The following is a 20,883-nucleotide window of genomic DNA, read 5'->3' as shown; positions in this document are numbered from 1 at the left end:
TTTTTTTTTTTTTTTAATCCCCCTACATGGCAAGCGATGCTGAGCTGTCACCTTTGGCAGTAAAACTAACCAATCTGTTGCTCTTCACCGGTGACCAACTAAAATAAAATTCCTGAAGGTTTGGTCAGTTTGCCTCAAACAAATTATAAAATTTCTGTGCATGTTTATATATTTACTATTTAACAAAATTCAGAGGCTTTTATAAAGTCTCAATTTGCATGTGGATACTTTCCTAACTATAGTCTTCATACACTATTAAAATTACTTCATTTACACTTTCTTTTTAATCTTAAATGCTTTGGACAGCCAGAATATATCTTCTGTATAACAAAGCTTTCAGGGGGCATGGGGATGTGGTTTTTCATTGCATTGCAAATGATTTGGAGAATGGCTTGCTTTCGCTGACCACCGAAGAGAAACAAAATCTCCATTTCAGCAAGTATGTGCTATCTACACACAAAAAATCCTGCTCATTCCTGTTTCTTCATGCTTTTCTACTTCTTTATTGTTTTCTTGGTAATGGTGGCAAACACTTAGAGGGAAAGGTTTTTTTGGATATACAGCTATTTTCATCTGTGTCAACTTTAGTTCAAAAAAGTGAGCGAGCACTGAATAGAGTCTCAACAAATCCTGAGACTCCTGAATCCACTCTTTGCTTTCTACAGGGTGTTAGGATGTTTCTTCTAGGACGTTGCGTGCAGAGCTCAAACACGTTCACAGTGATTTGCAGTAAAGGTTGTTATAATCACTGCTCTGCAGGCTTTATTCTCGTGGTTAGTAGTATAATTAGAGATTACGGTTGTTGTATGCAGATCCAGGCTTCAGCCTTCCCAAATCCCAAAGGAGTTCTTGTGCCGAGTTTCATTTCATATCCTTTCTAGCCGGGATAGATGAGGATATGTTACATAGCTGTGTTTAACAGTGTTTTTTTTCCCTTTGTTCTTGTACTCCACCTCCTTTAACTTCCCGTTGTGCATGTTGGATTGTGCCCAGTACCTTGTTCTCTGTTTCATCAGACATGCCAACACTTGGCCCTGGAGCCAAACCCCGTGCTAGTCCCTGGTGAGCCAGCAGATGCCACAGTGTGGGAGGTTAAACTCTGATTCTTATTTTCCCCTTTTGCACTTACGTACGCTCCCATATAAAAAAAGGCACTGTTGACCTTGGCAGGCCAGATGAGGACAGCCCATAGATGGAATTCTTAGAACTGTTACCGAAATTACGCTGCTTGGAGTTACTAGAACAATTACTGCAGCATATAGCAAGCAGCACTTTCACTTCATCCTTGAAGAGCAGGCAGTGTTTAATGTTCAGAAACCAGCTATCTGCCATCCTTACGTTGTGCACACCTTTGCTTTTTGTGCCAGTACTTGTCATGACATAATTTGTTCAGCAAAGCTCTTGATACATTTTCTTTTAAAGAGCTAAAAAGAAGAAAACAACATCGATGCCTTGATACCACTGTATTTATTTAACCTATTATGGTAATGTAACGAGCTGAAGGAGTTAATATCCCATCACCTATCCAGTTGGCTGACTTTCTGATGTATGATGAAATGCATAATCTTGGGAGGGAATACTTTTTTTTTTTTCCAGTGTACATGCCACCAAAAAGTTAACCGTCATTTTGAATTTTAATGTCAACTGAAAAACGTATGCAGTGCCTATGCTGCGTACAACAAATATATTGTAAACACTATGTAATTTATTCAAAAAAGGAAGAGAGAATAACGTCTTTATGGATTTTGTGTTTTGTTTTGTATTTGCTGTATTTGCTACAATTACAAGAAACATTTGTACAGTAGAAGTACAGTATTGCAGAGTTAGAAATAAAGTTTGCAGTTGGTACGTTTACTGTGAACATGAAAATGGATGCTTTTAACTGTACAGGGATATAGCATCTTTTATTTGTAAAAGATTATGGCATCTTTCAACTATTAGGTTACTGGTTCATATTCAAGCCTGATTGTCATCTGATACCAGTAACCTGTGCGAAACAAACTGTGTTTTCAGTCCCTAAATGCACGTATTGCAGACTGCCTCTGACTGATCAATACCTTTGGGTGCTCCGGCAGACCGCTTTGTTGGTGAATTGGCAGGAAATTTTAGCCTTTTTTAGCTCCTACAGGTCATACAGCCAAATCAGACTGGAGGTGGTTTAGTATAAATGTGTTCTCTGTTGTTGCCAGGGTGTCTGCATTTCTGAGGACAAAAAAAAAAAAGGGCTCTTGGTATTCTTTTTGGTATTGAATCTCTTTTGTGTAGGATATACAACAAAACAAGATCTATATAGATATATATTTGCCTACCTTTTTTCATATGTATAATCAAGCTGTCTTGTCACCTTCTTACCTGCATTTATTCTTGGATTTGCTGTCTGTTACATACCTTCAGTATAATTGTGGCTGATGTATTTAGTCTTTGCTTATGCTGTCTTTCATTATAAGACTTCGTAGAAAGATGAGCTTTATTAAACAAACTGCTAAGTTTTCTGTGTCATTAATGCTGTTTTCCTTCTATGTGCCTACTTTGCAAACGATCCTATTCAAGGACTTTGAGCTGCCCACACACTGAAAATTAAAATGTTTTTTTTCTCCTCATGTTAGAAAACCAGGACCAGATGTTTTACGAACGAGTCTTTCTAGACATGATACACTAATTTCCATGATGTTTCGTGTGGCTGTCAGCTGAATGTCAGCTTTGGCTGCTGGGACATAGACCATGCACAGCAAAAAGCAGTTAGAAACTGGAGGGGGAAACCTTAAATTTGCTGTAATTTATAGTTGGTTGGTAATATATCAAAGCATTAGCTAGGCAGGACAGTGATTTTTTTGTTACCGCAACATCCATGAACGCATTTAAATAGCAAAGGATGCAAACTGCACTTGAATGAAAATGAGCAGAGAAAAAAATCATATGAATTACAACAATGTAGTCTAGAAATCGTAACATAAAAATTAATATAAGTCATAAAATGATGAAGCTTTGTGCTCTTCTACTCCAGGTCTAGAAGAAAGATGTTACAGAGCAGCGGTATGGAGACAGCTGGTTTAGGGAGCATGCACAGTGCCTTGTTGGTCTCTTTGTTGATTTATCAGCCTTTTAGTTTTCATGAGGAATACCAAATTCAGTCCCAAACTGAAAGGAATAAGTACAGGGAAGACGGCAAATGTGTAACAGTGTTGCCTTTGATTGAAGGACTTGCCTATTTTCACATGAGATAAAGTGTTTATTCAAAATTTAATCCAGGCACAGGGCCAAAGCACAGCTCATGTCAATGTTGCCCAAACTACATTTATAGAAACTTGTATTTTTCCAGTGTATTGACTTCAGGTTTTATTTAGACTTTTATAGCTAGTTTTTAGTAATCATTCTTTCTCTAAGGACTTTTTTTTTTTTTTGTAAACTGGAGCAAATCTATTGTGCAGAATATACCAGCTGGAAGGCTGATATTTTTTATTTATTTTTTCAAGTTTAAGTATTTCCACTGCAATTTCATTTCATAACTCGTGGTCACAGGTATGTTAATCTTTTAGTAGTATAAATTCTCAGTAAATGACTCTTTTTTCCATTCATGTATTTGCTATGCCTCTGAAAAGGCATCTTGAAAGTACATTAGTCACTGTTTCACAGCTTATGTAAAAAATAGATAAATGTCCATCAGTTGAGTTGGAGCTTCCAAAATCTTCTACAGTTCTGTTTAAAGTCCACAGGCCTGTGATTGAATGAAGAAGTACAGTTGAGTTAAGCAAAGATGTAATTTGGTGACAGCTCTTATTCTTTTGCTTCCCTGTATTTGCTTTGTTTGATGGCTGCTTTCTTGGTGTTACATGAGAATTGTATGTTGAATATTATTTAGTCGTCTTTTTTGTCCAGTTTCAATAATCGTAAGTAGTAAATAAACCACACTGAAGAATATTGATCAATTAATTTTTATTGTTATTTCTTCACTTATTTGATAGTATAATGCCATATTTAATTTGTTTTAATAGATTAATGCTGATGCAGAAAAGGAAGAAGGTGAAGAGTTTGAAGACAGCATGGATGTTTTTGATGACAGTAGTTCTAGTCCTTCTGGTACTCTAAGAAATTATCCTCTCACCTGCAAAGTTGTTTATTCATATAAGGTTTGTGATTTTTTTGTTTTTTTAATTTGATTAGCAAAATGAATTATGCAACAAACAAGTAATAGATGTAACTGTTCTGTGGGAGTCTGGGGTAGAATGTCAGCATTTGGCTCAATAATGGTGCACATTAAATGTATCTAACATCTAGTTCTGAAAAACTGCAGCAGTGTGAAATCCATGTCATTGTGAAACACATTTAAACTGCAGTTCAGCAGGGTACTGAAGTCTGTGCATGAATTGTAGACATGTCTCTGTCTGGCTTCAAGGAGACCAGTTGTGTGCCTGCCATTAGAAGACGTTCTGATTTTTGTTGCTGAGCCGGTGTGGCTATATTAGAAACGCCTTCTCAGTGTTAGGCATGCTTGTATGCTGTACGACAAAGCTCTTCTTTGTACTATAATGGTGAAACCACCATTCATGAGTCAAAGCTTTGCTGACAAACTGCATTCATGCTCTTTACTTCTGCTAGCGCTGCTAGGTCAGCTGTAAATCACACCACTGCGGTAGCTGAAGCCAGTGGCCGACGTAGTCTTAGAGTAGGGAGTAATTAGGGTTTCAAAAGTAAATAGGGTTTGACGTGCTGGGTGGTATTCAGGGTGCTTCCATCTATCCTCTTGAGTGAAAAAGGGTCTTGTGAATATCAGCAGGTATACAGAAGAACCCTTATTAATACATTTCAAAGTATGCTACATCATAAAATTTTCATTTTTTAAAAAATCATAAGTTTTAGTAAAAGTCTGGATGAGAATGTTCTTTACACTGCCTGTCCCATGCACCTGAAAACACTTTTATTTTCTAATCTTCCTGTTATATACTTCAGGCTTCTCAGCCAGATGAATTGACCATAGAGGAACATGAGGTATTGGAGGTTATTGAAGATGGAGATATGGAAGACTGGGTAAAGGTACCATTCTTCTGAGATTGTTTTCTTTTCACTATCACTTTTAGAAATAGAACTTGGAATGGGAGAAAGTATTTGGATTATTTTCATAGTAGTATGCAAAAGCAGAGCATCTTTTATGTCATTTACTTACAGGCACGAAATAAAGCGGGTCAAGTGGGTTATGTGCCAGAGAAGTACCTGCAGTTCCCGACATCCAGCAGTCTGCTGAGTATGCTACAGTCCCTTGCGGCACTGGATAGTCGATCACACACCTCAAATAACTCCACTGAGGCCGACTTAGTCTCAGGCAGCCTGAATGGAGACTCCAGTGGTAAATACCAATAAACAAATAAATAGTGTATTAAGCTTGTTCTCGAAAGCGTTCTGCATATCGAGTTTGGATGTTGCACATGAGAATTTCTGATATTTGACCTGTAACTGAGTACAACGGTTCTCAATAATTATCTATCTGATACCAAATCTGTGTAATGTACCTGCCTATTTCATAGAGTTGAGATTAGCTAAAATTAAGGAAAACTGAAATAATTTGACTCAGCAATTATAGGATTATAGAATCATTTAGGTTAGAAAAGACCTTTAAGATCATCGAGTCCAACCGTAAAAGTATGTATAGTACCTGTTATTTTTTTTAAGCTCATGCCAATTACACTGGTTTTTTTCCTCTTCCATTCTTCAGTCTGTTTTGTAAAAGCACTTTATGATTACGAGGGCCAGACAGATGATGAGCTGTCCTTCCCAGAAGGAGCGATCATCCGCATCTTGAACAAGGAAAATCAAGATGATGATGGCTTTTGGGAAGGAGAATTCAATGGACGCATTGGGGTGTTCCCATCAGTATTAGTTGAAGAGCTTACAGCCTCAGAAAACGGAGAGACTCAGTGGATTGGAGATATTCAGGTATGTAAAGAGTTGAGGTGCTAGCTTGCACATATGATATTACGTTGTGAGGGCAATTTTGCCAGGCTGCAAAGATCTGCTACTACTTTAGAGGGAAAAAAAAAATCAGAACCAATTTAAGGGGGGGGGGGGAACCCCAAATAACTCTGAGTGCTTACCTTTTAGTTTCTTACCCAGCCTAATAATTATCAGCTGATATATTTTGGCAAAACTGACAGATTTGTGAATAAAGGCAGGTATTTGGGTAGAAAGGAAATGAACCAAAGGAGAAAATTCACAGTCTACTTCCTGTAATTAATTTATGGCATAGACTGAGACATCAAACAGAACCTGGCAAAAAGAGAATTACAGGCTCTCTCAGCCCTAATTTAATGTTTTCATACTTAAATCTGTTCTGTATCCTCTCAATTTTTGAAGGGCAGAATACTGCCGAATATTGTATTACAGTAATTTTTGCAAAAACGTCCTCATTCCAGTATAGTTCTGTAATCCTTATATCATACTAGAAAATCAGACACATTCTCATGTGTAATCGTGGTGCTAGAAGGTGGACTTCTATGTTTCCTACAAAGTAATTTCTCCAGTATTTTTATTCTTTGATTTGAAAAGATCATGAAAATTTAACATTGAAATGATATATATGTAACTGAATTGGGATAAAACTCACTATCTTAATGCTTTTATGTAAATATAAGTGGCGAGGCACACTTGGCCAATTGACTTTTTTCAAATAACCGTCAAAAAGTCTGTCTAAATTATCTGGGAGAGGATGAAAATTTCTGCTCAGTGGCAACCTATGATTTAAAAAAAATATAATCACTGTTGGATGACTTGGCTTTCCTTCCCAAACGTACCAGACAGCACTTTTGACAGATAGTTTTTCTCCAGATGAAAGTTCCTAGCACCCTGATGTGTCACAGAACTTGCTGCACCTCGGTGTGTACATAAAAACTGTTGAGGAGTAAGGCTTTCTGCAGCCCCTGTCTTTTTTTAACACAGGTATCCCCAACTCCGAAGCCTAATAATGCCCTTCCACCGCTGCCACTGTATGACCAGCCTCCCACTAGTCCCTACCACAGTCCGGATAAAAGGGGTTCTCAGTACTTCCCCAGATCACCGTCAACTAACGGTAAGAAATTTTGTGATAACTAAATGTTTAATTTAGAATGTTCACATTTCAGTGGCGGGCGGGAAGCTTTTTTGCAACACAGAGTTAATTCAGCAATACTGAGTGGCTTGTTTGTGATGGGTTGTTGCTTACTCCTTCAGAAAACAGCTTCAGTTCAGAGTCCCCTGCATTCTCACAGCCTCCTCGAATTCCTCCGGAAACTTCATATGGCAAACTGCGACCTGTAAGTTAAAACCAAATGCTGCTGTTTTTATTGAAGCTACAAAGTCATAAGGCCAAGCCTAGGTAAATCAGGATAGATACATTCAAAGCAGGGTGGTGATAGAGCACCTGATGATTTGGCGCTCTGTGTTCTGCAAATCCAATTACTACGTATAAAAAAAAAAGCGGTATCTCAGATGAATGGCGCGGGGAAAGGTCTGTTTACTCTCCGCTTTGATAATACCATAGATGTGTCAAAAAGCTATAGAACGTGAGAGCTATTTGAGATTAAGTGAACACTAGAACAAAACAAAGCTGCACTTGTTTAAACAGTAAGTCACTTTGTTTAAAGATGACCTTGAATCTTATCCGTCCCCTATGCTTCATCTAACCTGCCCTCCTGTATCTGCCTTCATAGATGTAATACCTGCATGTCTCTGTGTGAGGCATATGAATCATGAAATCTAACCATGGGAGGCAATTACATCTATAATGATAGTAAAATAGATGTTAGTCAATAAACTTATACTGCCTTTTCAGGCACTGGGAGGTTTTTTCTGTTCTTGCCACATGTAATAACCCCTAAACAGAACTAAAAAAGAGGTGGTGAATAAATGCCAGAACAGTTTAATGATATGATTTGTACAACTGCTTCTTCTCCGCTGTGCTGGCAGACAAATCTGTTTGCCAGCAGTTTGACGAAATATGCAGTCCTTGGGACTGGGTTGCATTTAGTGTTACAGTTATTTCCAAACCCCTTGATATAAGAGTTTTGGATTAAAAGTTCTTGACAATAAGATCTATGTATTTGGTGATGTTTTTGCTGCCTAGAAAGAGGGATTTTGCCAGAAAAGGAAAGGAAGAATTTAATCACTTAGAACTTGCAAAATCCATCTCCTCAGATTAACTTTGAAATCAAGTTTTGGGGGTTTCAAAGTCCTAAACGAAATCATATTAAGATGTAACTTCTGTATTTTCCTGGCATTCTCAATGAATGAGGTTGCAGAAAAAGAGCATTTTTGGATATTCAGAAATTATATTCTGAATATTCCAGTAGTCAGTGAGTTAGCCTTATCCCTTGACATAGGCAAGGCAGAGGTAGTACTGCATCGTTGAGTATTTAAGTATTGAACAGAGAAGTTCCACATTGTCTTATTCCCATGTAAAACCACACTGATTCAGCTTTTCCATTTTGTAGATTTATGTTTTCTTCACGAGTTTCTTGCCATTTACTGTCTTTTCAAGATAATACTACAGTGTCAGGCCTTAATTGAAAGGATTTCTGTTAGCATTGCATTTTGAATACGCCTGGTTTGAAAATATCATGAAGTTTGTTATGGTATTGCTCCACAATTCATGTTTTCCATAGCAAGTCGCTCTGGTTTATTCTGAAATCATGTGATAAAAACCCTGCTTCATGAAATGCTGTTAGCGCTTAAGGTAATCTCTATCAGGAGCATGAATAACTTTACTGATGTGGCAGAGTGTAAAAATAGCATCAGATTCCAGCTGTATATTGTTCAGGTCAGTGATTGATTAAATACGAGTAAGCCACATAGATGCAACAAGGCGTTCTTGTAGTTTCCAGTCCACGTAAGTTCCAGGCAAGGGTGTCAGCAGATTTCAGCATTTGGTGTAAAGTCCAAAGTCTGTCCCAGGTTTACGTACTGGATTATCCACGGGTACAGGCAGAATAGATAAGTTATTTTACTCTGTGTGTTTGCCCCGTCATGACTGCTAGTCATCCTGGAGAAAAAATCACCTGAGAGTGGTGACAGGTTATAAGGAAGAGCCTTGATGGCTTAATTGGAGACTACTGGACCTGAATTCAGCTGGTTACTCATTGTAGTTCTGTTGATCTCAATATATTTGCATCATCTTGAGGTATGAGCCCAAAGTTGCAGTTTTAGTCTATACAAATTCTGAAATTTTGACAGTTTTCTGATAGTTACAGGCTGGTTCTGGCTGTTGCAGGTGCGAGCAGCTCCACCACCCCCTACACAGCATCATCGCCGGACAACAGAGAAGATAGAGGACGTGGAAATTACTCTGGTGTAATGATTGGACTAGTTAAGTAGTAGTGCTACAATCAAGACCAAACGCGGTATTTGGTCAATCTCGTTTTTAGGCACCTTTGCATGATGAAGACTTTTACTATAGAGCAAGAGATAGGGAGGATTTTATGTGACACTGACATGGTGGATTCCTTCCCACAGTCATGAATATTTTGTGCCTTTTTTTTGGTTTGATTTATATACATCATTCTTCCTCTCTTAGCACAAACCAAGACCGGCCAAACAGCGAGCAGAGGAATTGCCTTGGAGCAGGTTTCTCTCTTGGCTGAAGATGGTCAATTTTTGTACAGAGGCTGAGGAAAGAGCCTCATTCATGCAACTTAGTCATAGCATACTTCGATCACGTGCATTAGTACAGTATATTACTGTTGCCATAGGAATGTGTTAAAGATTGTCAATTCTTCAAGTAGCATTACTTGTCTGATTAGGTATTAATCAGATCTTGTGGAATGAAAAAGGGAACTGAAAAATAAGTATAAGGAGAGGCTGGCTCCTCTTTAATCCCCTTGCAGAAAGGAAGAAACCGGAAAATAATCTTATAGATAAGGAAAACTGATGCAGATCATATGGCGTTAATTACATTAATGCACACCTCTTCAATAATTAACAGTTAAACTGTTATGTTCTTTGTATTAATATTTATGCAGTACATTTAGTAATAGAGTATCTAATATGGAGGTGCTGAATTAGTAGTAACATCTTGTTCCATAGCATAAACCAACTGGTAGAAAAGTAAGTGAGATTTTGTCTAGATCTGGAAATTGAGCTTCATTTTTTTTCTTAGCAGATTTTGGGGGATTTTTTTTGGTTTTTTTTTTTAAAGTATTTGGGTCACTCTTATCCCAGTTATTGCCGTGTACTTTATTATCCAACATTAGCAGTGTATCTTTGTCATCAAAACATCTGGCTAGAGTTAGAAGTTACATTTAGAGTATTTACATGCATTATTTAGTTTTTGCATTGGATGGTCCTGTAGCATTTTCCCATGCGAAGCCCGTTAACTAGCCAAAGCCGGAGAGCCAGGAAAAGCTCTGGTTTCTGCGAAGCCTTCAGCCCGCCTTTGTGGCCAAGACTGTGGTCTCAAATTACTCTTAGGCAAGAAATAGAGAGTGAAGGAATTTCAAAACTAATTTTCAATCGGAGATCTCTGAAAAGGGAGATTTTTGTTGTTGTTGTTTCAAAGAAAAGGACAGAGGATATTCTGAGGTTTAACGTGGAGAGAAATGGTCAGAGGAAAGGGAAAAACTGGATGAAAACAGGTTTTTCTTTGTGTACTTAATAAATTATTTTCAGCAATCTCCGTCAGGTCAAAGTTTCAGTTAAAAGGCATCACAGGGTTGGTTTTTTTTGAGCTGTTATATGGGTTCTATTGAATGCGCTCTTATGTCGTCTTTTTTTTTTTTTCTAAGCCAGTAAGTTTTCTACTTTTAGTTTACTAACAAGGGCTATTTTTTGAGGCTGCATTTACAAAAAAAAAAAATAATCTAACAAGATTTTATCATAAACTTTGCACATACTTGTAAATCCCAACCCAAGCTGGGTCTCTGAGACATTTGTGTTTGCCAATCTCCTTTCCCAGTGGGATCTTTAACCAAGAGTGGGGCTGTTTGAAGAAAACAATTCATGGATCAGTTATGAAATTGGTGACTGTCCAATGAAGTCTTTTCCATATTTTTCATTCTTTTGCACCTCTTGTCCTGTTGATCTGTTTGAGGTCTTTTTATGTGTTTATCAAACTTATTCTTAAGTTTAAAAAAAAAAAGTTTTTAAAAAAGATTTAACTGTTTGCAAAAATTTTGAAAGCTTCACAATGCAGAAGAAAAGCAAGTATTGCCATAATGTTCATGTTCAATTTCTTTGGCCAGTTTTTCTGTGTCCTTCATACCTGGACTTTCAAAATTCAGAAAGTGTTATTTAAAGTCTCTTTAGTTGTATTTTAAAATATTTTCTGTAAGAGCTGCTAATTTTATTTAAAAAAAAAAAAAAGAAAAGTTGTAAAAATATGCCTCCTTTTTAACTATGATTTCTTCATACAGGGCATGTATTCGACGTATCATCGTGTACAGCGTCAGTACACTGAAAGCATAGGTGCAAATGCTTTCTTTATATTGGCTGTAAAAAGTTTGTATTTATTATGTATAAAAAGTTGAATAATAAAAAAGTGGAACTAAATCCATGATGTTATCTTGATATAGACACCGCTGCTATGCCTATGGCAAAATGTCGTTAGAAGATTTCGGCGTAGATCTGTGACTACAGGAGAACCTGGCATTTGGGGATAAAAATGTACATTTTCTTGGGTATCGTTTTTATGGTTTATGCTTTTACACAGAAATTTGAATCTCCTGCTCAGGAAAACACTTATGCCTGTACTTAAAGCGATCTTTAAATATCGCTTTAAGGTGGTATTTATATGAGGAACAAAACTATGCCAGAAATGAAGAGCCAGTAACAAAGCTCCAGTTATCAAAAGAATTGCTTAATAGCCTTTATGCAGTTAGGATAATTGCATAAAGAAAGCAAGGGAGAGTGATTGATAATAACTCTTCAGTGTGATTGTCCTTTAACAGGGTTGATTTGCCTAATTGTGTGAGGAGTATTTCCACTGCACCCCAAACCTCTCTAGCTTTAGGATCCCTGTTTGCTCTGGGTTTCCATGTTGTATTTTCTTACTGGCACTTGGAAGCCACCCTCTGGTGACCAGCTCCTCACTTGGCTAATTTCAGTTTCTCAAAGGCGAGTGCTTTTTACGTTAGGTGCTAAGTGATACGTGAGCTCTGCGTGCCGATTTCCTCCCGATTCTTGCTTTCAGCTGTTTGGAGTTGAGACTATTTTACCCTGTTTGAACACAGCTCGCTGCACGATCAGCCGCTGGGCATTGCCGCGGTGTTGGGTTAGATCTTTAATCTTTCATTTCCACTGTTCACACAGAACTGTTACACAGACTTTCATCAGTATGTTTTTTTCCCCTGAGCTCCTGCAGCCTCTTCCTTTGAGAAATCCCATCTTCCCCTGCTTTTTATACGCATTCACGGTGCTCCTCCAGAAATTATTGTCCTGGCTTGCTGCTTTGACCGCTTTGTCCTCTTAGCTTCTTGCTCGTTGCATGTCTTCTTTTCTCGCTGCATCACACACAAACGTCTTTGCTTGAGGTTCTTTTCACCGTCAGTATCGCTTATAAATGATGTTAATCCTTCAATCTACCAATGATGCCAGTTTTCATTTCTTCCATTTTTAACAGGCCGCCTTCATGCCTCTACTTTTTCTCCTTCCCCCTCCCTTAAAAGCTGTGCTGTGACAAAACAAACCAAGCAGATAATGCCCGTTCAGCAGGTGTGCTGTGATTGCATCATTCTTGCCATTAACATGAGCATAACTTATTTCCATGAAAATCTCTTCACCCTGAAGTGCTTTCCCAACTGAGTGGCGAGCCCCCGTTGCTGCCATTTGCCTGCAAGTGGGAGATGGCTGTGATTTTGATAGCACGCAGTGGCCATTTAGAGGCAAAAGTAAGGTGCTGAGGGAAAACAAAAGCTCCGTGGTTATATATTCTGCTTGGGATATTTAGAGAAAGCGGTATGGGGAACTTGCCCAGCGCAGAGGTTGAAATGTTGGTCTCTGGAAGCCGGCAGTGGGACCATCGCTGGCTCCGTTAGAGCCGGGGTTTCCTCTGATGGCTCTGGTTCCCAGATTGTCAAAAAGGATAACGAGACTGAGATTCGACAGAAGTGGAGGGGGTAAATGATGTAATGTACCTCACAACAAATTCATTGTGCTGGGCTTTCTTTTTGTTTCATTCATGGCAATATTAAAACAAACCCAGGCACGTGGGTGAGTTCTCTTTCCATATAGCACAAGCATCTCTCACTGTCAGTAATTAAAAAGGAGAACAAAACCCCCACCTTCTTCTCCAAATAAAGGATCTTTTGCTTCTCCGCCTGTAAGGTGGAGGACTGGCTGCTCTGCAACTTGCACTTTTTTCCTGCTTGCTCTTCCAGCAAGGTCCCTGTAATTAATAACCTGTAAATCTCAGCACAGCAGAGGCAGGAGGAGCAGGAAATCTGCCTTAATCAGCCTTTCCTTCCCTTCAGTCTCCCAGGAAGCTTGGGAGGGAAGATGCTGCTGCCATGGGAAGAGTCCTGTCTCCCCACATTTTCTCCGTTTGCAGATCTGCTGCCCTATGTATAAATGATGGGAGGGAGTACGCTTCCCCCTTCTAGCCTACATCTGGCCGGCTCTTTTCAAGAGGTGAGCCTGGGGATACTGAGACTTCAGTTCAAGGCGCAGGGGGAGGTTGGAGAAAGCGAGGGATAAAAGGGAAGAAAACTTAACTGAAGTCAGGGATGCAGCGAATGAGCCAATAAAAAATGCAGCTAGGAAAATGCTGACGTGCTTACTATACCAAGTAGTTTCCTCCTCCAGGCATTACCCAGGAGGATTGAGGATTACCGATCTCAGGAGGGATCACTATAGCAAGTGAGCCTCTGCATTGCAGGTCATTTCATCCAGAAAATAAAAGCACTGCAGTGATACTAGGGCTGGACTGGAGAAGGTAAGAAATCTCTGTGGTTAGTGGAGTTGAACACCAGACGTGCAGTGAATAACCACCCCTCTGTTGGCAGCAAGGAGAGGAGAATGATAACGGGTTTGCTTAAGTACAAGCGCAGTCGCTCACCATTTCAACACAGCAGCGTTTGTGTGCGGAGTCTGGGTACAATCATATTTCAGCTGTACTTTCTTACACAAGCTGAAGAAAAACTGCAGGCAGCAGAGGCAGCGTGTCGCCAGGCTGTCGTTTACCATGCTGGAATGTGTTCTATGTCCCGAGGGAAAACTCAGCCCTCCCCCCCTCAAAAATACACCCTGGAATTATTTTTATCTGTAGTAGACCATGATTTAGTTTATATCACATACAGCAGACCCAGCGGCGGATAAAATTGAGATGGGCTGAGTGAAAGAAGTATTTCCTAGTAAATTATTAAAACTATTTCTTGTATACAGCCATCACCAAGTTTTCTGTCTAAGTATATGGAGCTGCTTTGTTTGAAAGCTGATGAGATTGTTGTCTGGAAAAGGATCACAGAATCACAGCCTGGTTGAGGTCAGAAGGGACTTCTGGAGGTTGTCTGGTCCAACCCCCCATGCTCAAGCAGGGCCACCCAGAGCCGGTTGCCCAGGACCGTGCCCAGATGACTTTTGAATATCTCCAAGGATGGAGACTCCACAACCTCCCTGGGCAACCTGTGCCAGTGCTCGGTCACCCTCACAGTGAAAAAGTGTTTCCTGATGTTCAGAGGGACCCTCCTGTGTTTCGGTTTGTGCCCATGTCCTGGTCCTGGCACTGGGCACCGCTGAGAAGAGCCTGGCTCCGTCCTGTTCACATCCTCCCTTTGGGTATTTGTATACATTGATGAGATTCCCTGGAGCCTTCTCTTCTCCGGGCTGAAAACGCCTTTCTCTGTACTTCTCTGCATGCGCTCCCTGCAAAGAAGAACTTTTAAATCAGCCAGAAACCTTTCAGAAAGTAAGTGCTGTGGACTTGGTGTTGTCTGTGGATCCCAGTTTGCTGCTTCAGCTGGTCTGGAGTCTCCGAGGTCCGACACAGAGAAACTCTGCGTTGAACAGTGTGTTAGGTTGGGTGCTGTGCAGTTGCCACAAAGACTCAGAAATGGGATTACAGGATCGAGGCTTCAAATTGTACCTCCTTAACGGTCCACAAAACAAAATGTTCTGACATGGCCTTGTTTCTGTTCCCAAAAACACTTTGGAAAAAAACACATACTATAGAGACTGGCTGCTTTGTACATTGGAAATGGCTTGTGGAGGCTTTCAGATCCCGAGTCTGGACCACATCACCAGTGAATGAGGCATGTTGCGGTGTCTGCCAGATCAGTTTGCAGCCCCATCTTGTTCCTTTTCTTCCCCGTTTCAAGTTTGCTCCCTGCAATCAATTTTCCAGCCTATCGGCCTATCGCGAATGTGTTAAGCAGCGGTTCTTCCGCCACTTTGTTTAAAACCCTCTTTTGCTGTCTTCTGAATTTCACAGCCGGTATCTGAAGGGGACACGGTGGAGGAAGCAGGCCTGGCAATCTCCATCCAGCTCTATTGAGCAGGCATCGCCTCTCACGAAAACCGTCCCTGCTACTTGACAGCCTGGGCGGTGGCCAAGGATTAAATGCAACTTAGAGAAAGCTTTGGGTTCTCTTACATCATTTCACCCAACAAAAACGTAACCACATGAATGTCTTTTAAATGTTCTCCCGAGTCATCCAGTATTTGCTGTGAAGAACAGGAGACATGGGTAAGCTTGCCTTTTTATTCCACTCCCAAATTTTTACCTTTTTTTAATGGAGTGGGTTTTGGTTTAGATTTTTCATTTCTAATGCAGATTCAAGAGCAGTTGCTGTGAGGTGTGCTTCTGCTCTGGTGTAATTAGTTTTCTCTACTGTAATTGCTTCTCCTTTTTCCATTGTTTATTGAAAGACAAATGAATTTCCAGGTCTAGTTGCATTGGGAATGCTGACAGCAGCTTTTTAAAATCCCACAGCACAGCTATTTGTCTTTTTTACTGAGCTGAATCCTGCAGAGTGGGCCAAATTTGGCTTCACCTCTGTGTCCCGGGCAAATTACTGCACTAATTAATTTCTCTAAGACTGGGACCTCCTTCCTGTTTAACATTAGGGGAGTGATGAAGTGAGGGCACCGTCTGCAGGCATCAAGTGTGGATAGAAAACAGCAACAACTTGCTGAGTAAACTTGCATGAAGAGACGTGAGAGGCTGATCATTTAGAAGTAAGCTTACAGGATTTTTAAAAAATACATACTCCATTATTAATTTCTCATCCTCCTTCATAAGAATATCTTGGTTTCTGAGAAGTGAGGTATGATCCATTGCATTGTGTGGTTTTCTGTTTATGCTCCCTTGGTTTATTGCTGCAGGCATTGCTGTGGAGTGAGCAGAGTTTATTTTAGAACGGAAGAATTGGCATTTTTCTCAGGAATGAGGTGACAAACTATTGCTGCTCCTTAAAAAGGAGAAAGGGGTGCTCCGTATGGCAGCAAGAGAAGAGACAAAGAGGGGACTGTGGCTGAAGAACGTGCGTGGTTACTGAGAACATCAGTAACGGTGGGAGACAGCAAACCGAGTGGCAGAGAAGGGCTGCTCGGCAGCACCCAATCAGCCAACGCGTTCGGATGCCAGAAGAGAAAGACTTCGCAGAGGGAAGCTCCTTCGGGCAGAGCTTTGGAAGAAAGAGGGAAGCAGTGAGTGCTTGGACTTCCCAGGAACTTCAGTGAAAGGATCTGAGCACTCCTCTTGGGGGGCATGAGCCAGCAGAGCTGAGACTAAGCCAGATAATAATCACTTGTTAAGACGTGAAAGCGGCAGGAGGCTTTCTGAGGCCACGGTTCAGTGATAGAGTAAATCCAGCTTTAGGACACCTTGTGCTAATCCAAGAATGCCATGGCCCCATAAGATGGAGCGCTGGTCCAGATAAACTCCCTCTGCCAGCTCAGATGTGTCCAAAAGGCTTCAATAACTTAAGTTCTGTAGCAGCAGGCTGGGTTTTATCTGTCTATGTCGCTCTAATATGTCAAATCAGGTTTTGCACGTCCTCTTGCAGGCAGCGCGGCGAGGGAAAGCTGGCGTGAGTTCTGTGCTGTGGGTTGTAGCTGGTTCAGCAGAGACGAACTGGTGCCGGGGCTGGTTCCGCTTTGTCTTGGCGGACACTGGGACGGGTCTTGTTTCTGAAACGAAAAAGCAAACTGGGAAAAACATTAAATTTTTTTCTAATGAAGCAGATTTCGTTAGGAAATGCTGGTTTGGCAAAACCTTTTAAAGATTTGTAGCAGTAAATAAACAGAACACTTCACTGCTTCAGTCAGTTGTGTGGAAACTTGGGAGAGGACCACCCCAAAGCCTGGTGAGCGTTGCTGAAAAGCTTTGTCTCCTTGTGGATCTGAGGCTCACGAACCCCCGAGTCCCTGCCCACGCTCCAGTCCCCTTGGGGTCTCCCGGGTTTCCATTGAAGACAGGCCTCCCTACCAGGGTCAAGGAACATTGCAGCTGCAGACTGCCTGTGGGGAGCTGGAAGCCGATGAACAACACGTAGAGACAAGGACCGGCCGTGTACAGAGCCAAGAAGCTCTCAGTGCCTCGTGGGGCTTCCCTGCCAGTAACGGGGACCCTCTTTTGGGTCATGGCATCTGGGATTCACGGAATCTGCCTCCAGTTTTTCCAAAACAGGTGGGGTTTTTTTGCCAGAGTTTTGACAGAAATTTCATTCCAAGTCTTAAACTTCATAAATATCTATTTTTGACACGTTAGTTAAACTTCTGAGCAGAACAGACGTGCCACGTTTTGAGCATCCCCCTGGCAGTGAGCCTGCACAGGTCTGAAGTGGAAGCCCACTGCAATGCAGGACACAGCCCCAGGAGCTGCATGGTTGTAAGATTGAAAGAGGGAGTGCTGAATTCTTCGCTCGGAGTGACATTTGAGGGATTGCAGCAGAGGAGAGAGGTGGCTGGAACCGAGAGGTGCGTCGGTAAATCCGCTGTTGTGATCTCCTTTATCCCAGCTCTCATCTCTTGAACGTCTCGTACTAGTTGGCTTTTGATTGCCGTTGCCTTCACGAGGCCAAGTCTCCCTGCACCGTAAATCAGCGTAGCTTCCCTCGACCGGTGTTGCCGCATCCCGGCTCTTGCAGTAGAGAGCCACGCTGGGTATGAGAAGGCTACATGCCAGGCAGTTAATGTTCCTGGAAAGGAAACCCGCATCACAGCCGATTCTCAGGCTACCGCAAATTGTTGTCGAGGTCAGTGCAAATTGTTACCCAAGGACACTGGCAGAGTGTGATTGTTCTCGGATAACAAGGGGGATCTCATGTTAATTCAGCTGGCAGAGCTGTTACCACTAATAGCGGGGAACTGCTGCCGCTGCTTTCGAAATTATCCATCTGAGCTAATCCGAGGATGAGGAGACGATTTATTGATTTGAAGTCCTAGCCAGACATAGATAGAGATAATTCTAGGATGTTAGGGGTATTATTCCCACAGAAAAGCAAGCTTGGTAAATACTTTTCATTTATTTATTAGCCCCTGCAAAACAGTTGTGTTGTATTGCAGATTGAATGTTTTATTTAGAGATGTGAATAGCTGAGATACTGAAAATAAGAGCTTTCTGGATGGCAGTCATTTGATATTTTTGCTGAAACTGCTTGTTTCCTAAAGCAAATAGCCACTCAAACCACTAACACTGGTTCGAGCTCACCCTTTCTTTAAAGCTATTTTTAAAAGATAAAAAAAAAAAAAAAAGGTGTTAAGTTTGCAGCTCTGCTTTTGCATTCTGGTCAGGTGTCTTTTCGCTCTTCATGGGTCTCTTGCAAGCTGGCTTCTGAGGACTCGGGTTAATGTCCTAGAAAATAACCTTGTGCTTAGACTAACAGCCATTTTATCCCTGCTGCTCTCTTGCTGTCTCTTGGGGGTGGAGAACTGCCTGCGGGAGCAGGGCAAAGCGAGAACCAGGTTATTGCCAGGCTGCTCATCAACAGCTCCGGTTCTGCTGCCGCACCGTCGGTCCCGAGCCTGAAGCGTTCCTGGCTGACCCGGGGTTTTCACCGAGCTGGGCAGGCTGGCAAACCATGAGTTAGAGAGATCAGATGTACATATTGTGAAGGACGAGCTCGGACCCCGAGCCTCAGCTGGCGATGGGACCTCAGAGAGCGTTCTGCCCCATTAGTAGTCAGTCTGTCCTCTTGCCAGCGGCCGTTAGAAGGAACCGCAGGATGGAGGTCAGCCAGCGCTGGATCAGAAAGCCTCCCCGAGGAGCCCTCGTGTGGGATTACAAGTAAGGATGCCGCCTCTTTGATGCCTTCATCTTCGTTCTCTGCATTGCAAAGTAGTTTTGCTTCCCCTAGCCCAAACAGGGAGGCGACGCAGCTGAAATCTTTTGAGGCGCAGCTCTAGGACCAAAGGTCTGGGCGTCGAGACCTGCCCTTCCACTGACTCCTGCTGCAGCCCTACCAAGTCACTTCACCGGTACTTACCTCCAGTTCTCTTAAAATGTTTTGAAGGTGCCATCCTCCCAGATGGACGGCTCCATGCAGGAGTGCAGTGTCTCGGAGACAGAGCAAACGTTGCTGATTTCTGGCCCTTTTTAGCCTTGAGTGTTATTGCTCCCCACCTGGATTCTTTCACCTTCAGTTTTGCTTTCATTCACCCTATCGCAGTCAGGCTGGGATGAGCACTGCTCCTCTCTCATTCCCCCGAGTAGGGAAAATCCCACATTCTCCAAATCCCCAGACTCCCATAAAAACCCCCAAAATCTCTTATCGCTTTGCAGCATAACAGATTTCACGTTCTTAAGCGGCATGTCCTCTGGAAGGTGGCTGCATGCCTGCTCCAGAGATGAGGGCAGCATTGAGTGTAGGTGTTACATGTTTATAGAGAGACCGAACTGGCAGTTAAATTGAGTACGGCCAACTTAATGCCCCCCAGCCTCAGTGTCTGCTGTTTGATGGCCTCGTTATACACAGGCTGTTGATACGGCTGTAGTTTTATTCAGGGCGTCATCACTCAACCGTAATAGTGTGAAAATAAGGAATGTTTTTCTGAGTCTGTGGCCAGCGAGGACTTCACAAACGTGAGTGCAGTGCGGTGCCGATCTGCAGCCCTGGCCCGGCGGCTGCTGTAGAAGCTGCTGGCAGCGTTTGGCTGCCCGTGGAGGGCTGCAAGCTGCACCGGAGGAGATAAAAAGAGGGAATGTTTGGAACAGGCCCTATAGCACCTATAGCAGCGCTGCCGGGTCCACAGCGACTGATCGTGGCCACAGCTGGGGTTGCGTGAATGTCACCAAGGGGCGGCTATGCAGGAGGAAGCCTATGGATCCAGCGCTCCGCAGAGCTGTGCCAACTGCTCTGCTTTGCGCTAAAAAGAGAAAAAAGAAAAAAGAAAAAAAAAGAGGCCAGTTGAACCATTCAGAACCTGATACCGGGGCTCCCACCTGACACCTGCGGTAGCAATGGGGTTCAGGGCTCGGTGTGCGCGTTGGCTCGGACACCCCCGAGCCGCCCGCCGGTGCCACGCACCGAGCCCAGAACCGGGGCGGGCTCGTGATCATCCCCAAATGACGCAGCGCCGGCGTGGGATGTCAGCGGGCGTCCTGCGATTCTCCCATTGGAGCTGGGGCCAGTGCTGACATTTTCCATTACCAGAAGCATGGGCGGGGGAAGGTGTTTTAAGTGTATTTATAAACCTGTGCTCTTAATGCGCTGTTGTTTCCCAAACTTTGGGTGAAGAACGGCAGAGACAGGGATTCGTGTTGGGCCATATGGCTACTGGTGGTTAGGAACAACAGGAGCACGACTCCTGTTTGGGAGAAAAGGGGAGTAATACGGGCTGAGCTGATTGCAGTCGGTGACGGGGTGCACGTGGGGAGGCGTGGGGAACGAAGCACCGGTGCGGTGGACGAGGCACCTGTGTCCTCTCCTCCACTGAACCGCTGCAGCTCCGTGTGCGCTCTTCTCTTGCCTGTCCCCTTTCACAACTGTAAAA

General features: G+C 42.3%; 1 protein-coding gene across 1 annotated transcript in view; it reads left to right on the top strand.

The window, feature by feature from the left end:
• Positions 1–10,235, top strand: part of FCHSD2 (FCH and double SH3 domains 2) — a 159,453-nt gene extending 149,218 nt beyond the window's left edge. The window contains exons 13-19 of the mRNA XM_010576632.1: positions 3,993–4,127; positions 4,948–5,031; positions 5,164–5,341; positions 5,708–5,928; positions 6,928–7,057; positions 7,198–7,280; positions 9,233–10,235. Coding sequence (XP_010574934.1) covers positions 3,993–4,127; positions 4,948–5,031; positions 5,164–5,341; positions 5,708–5,928; positions 6,928–7,057; positions 7,198–7,280; positions 9,233–9,316 — 915 coding nt within the window. The 3' untranslated portion in view covers positions 9,317–10,235. The remainder of the gene's footprint in view (positions 1–3,992; positions 4,128–4,947; positions 5,032–5,163; positions 5,342–5,707; positions 5,929–6,927; positions 7,058–7,197; positions 7,281–9,232) is intronic.
• The last annotated feature ends 10,648 nt before the right edge of the window (positions 10,236–20,883 follow it).

Source organism: Haliaeetus leucocephalus, unplaced genomic scaffold (genome assembly GCF_000737465.1).
Source record: "Haliaeetus leucocephalus isolate CR32 unplaced genomic scaffold, Haliaeetus_leucocephalus-4.0 Scaffold536, whole genome shotgun sequence".
NCBI lineage: Eukaryota > Metazoa > Chordata > Aves > Accipitriformes > Accipitridae > Haliaeetus > Haliaeetus leucocephalus.
The sequence above is the reverse complement of the archived record's forward strand: the minus strand, read 5'-3'. Positions and strand labels throughout refer to the sequence as shown.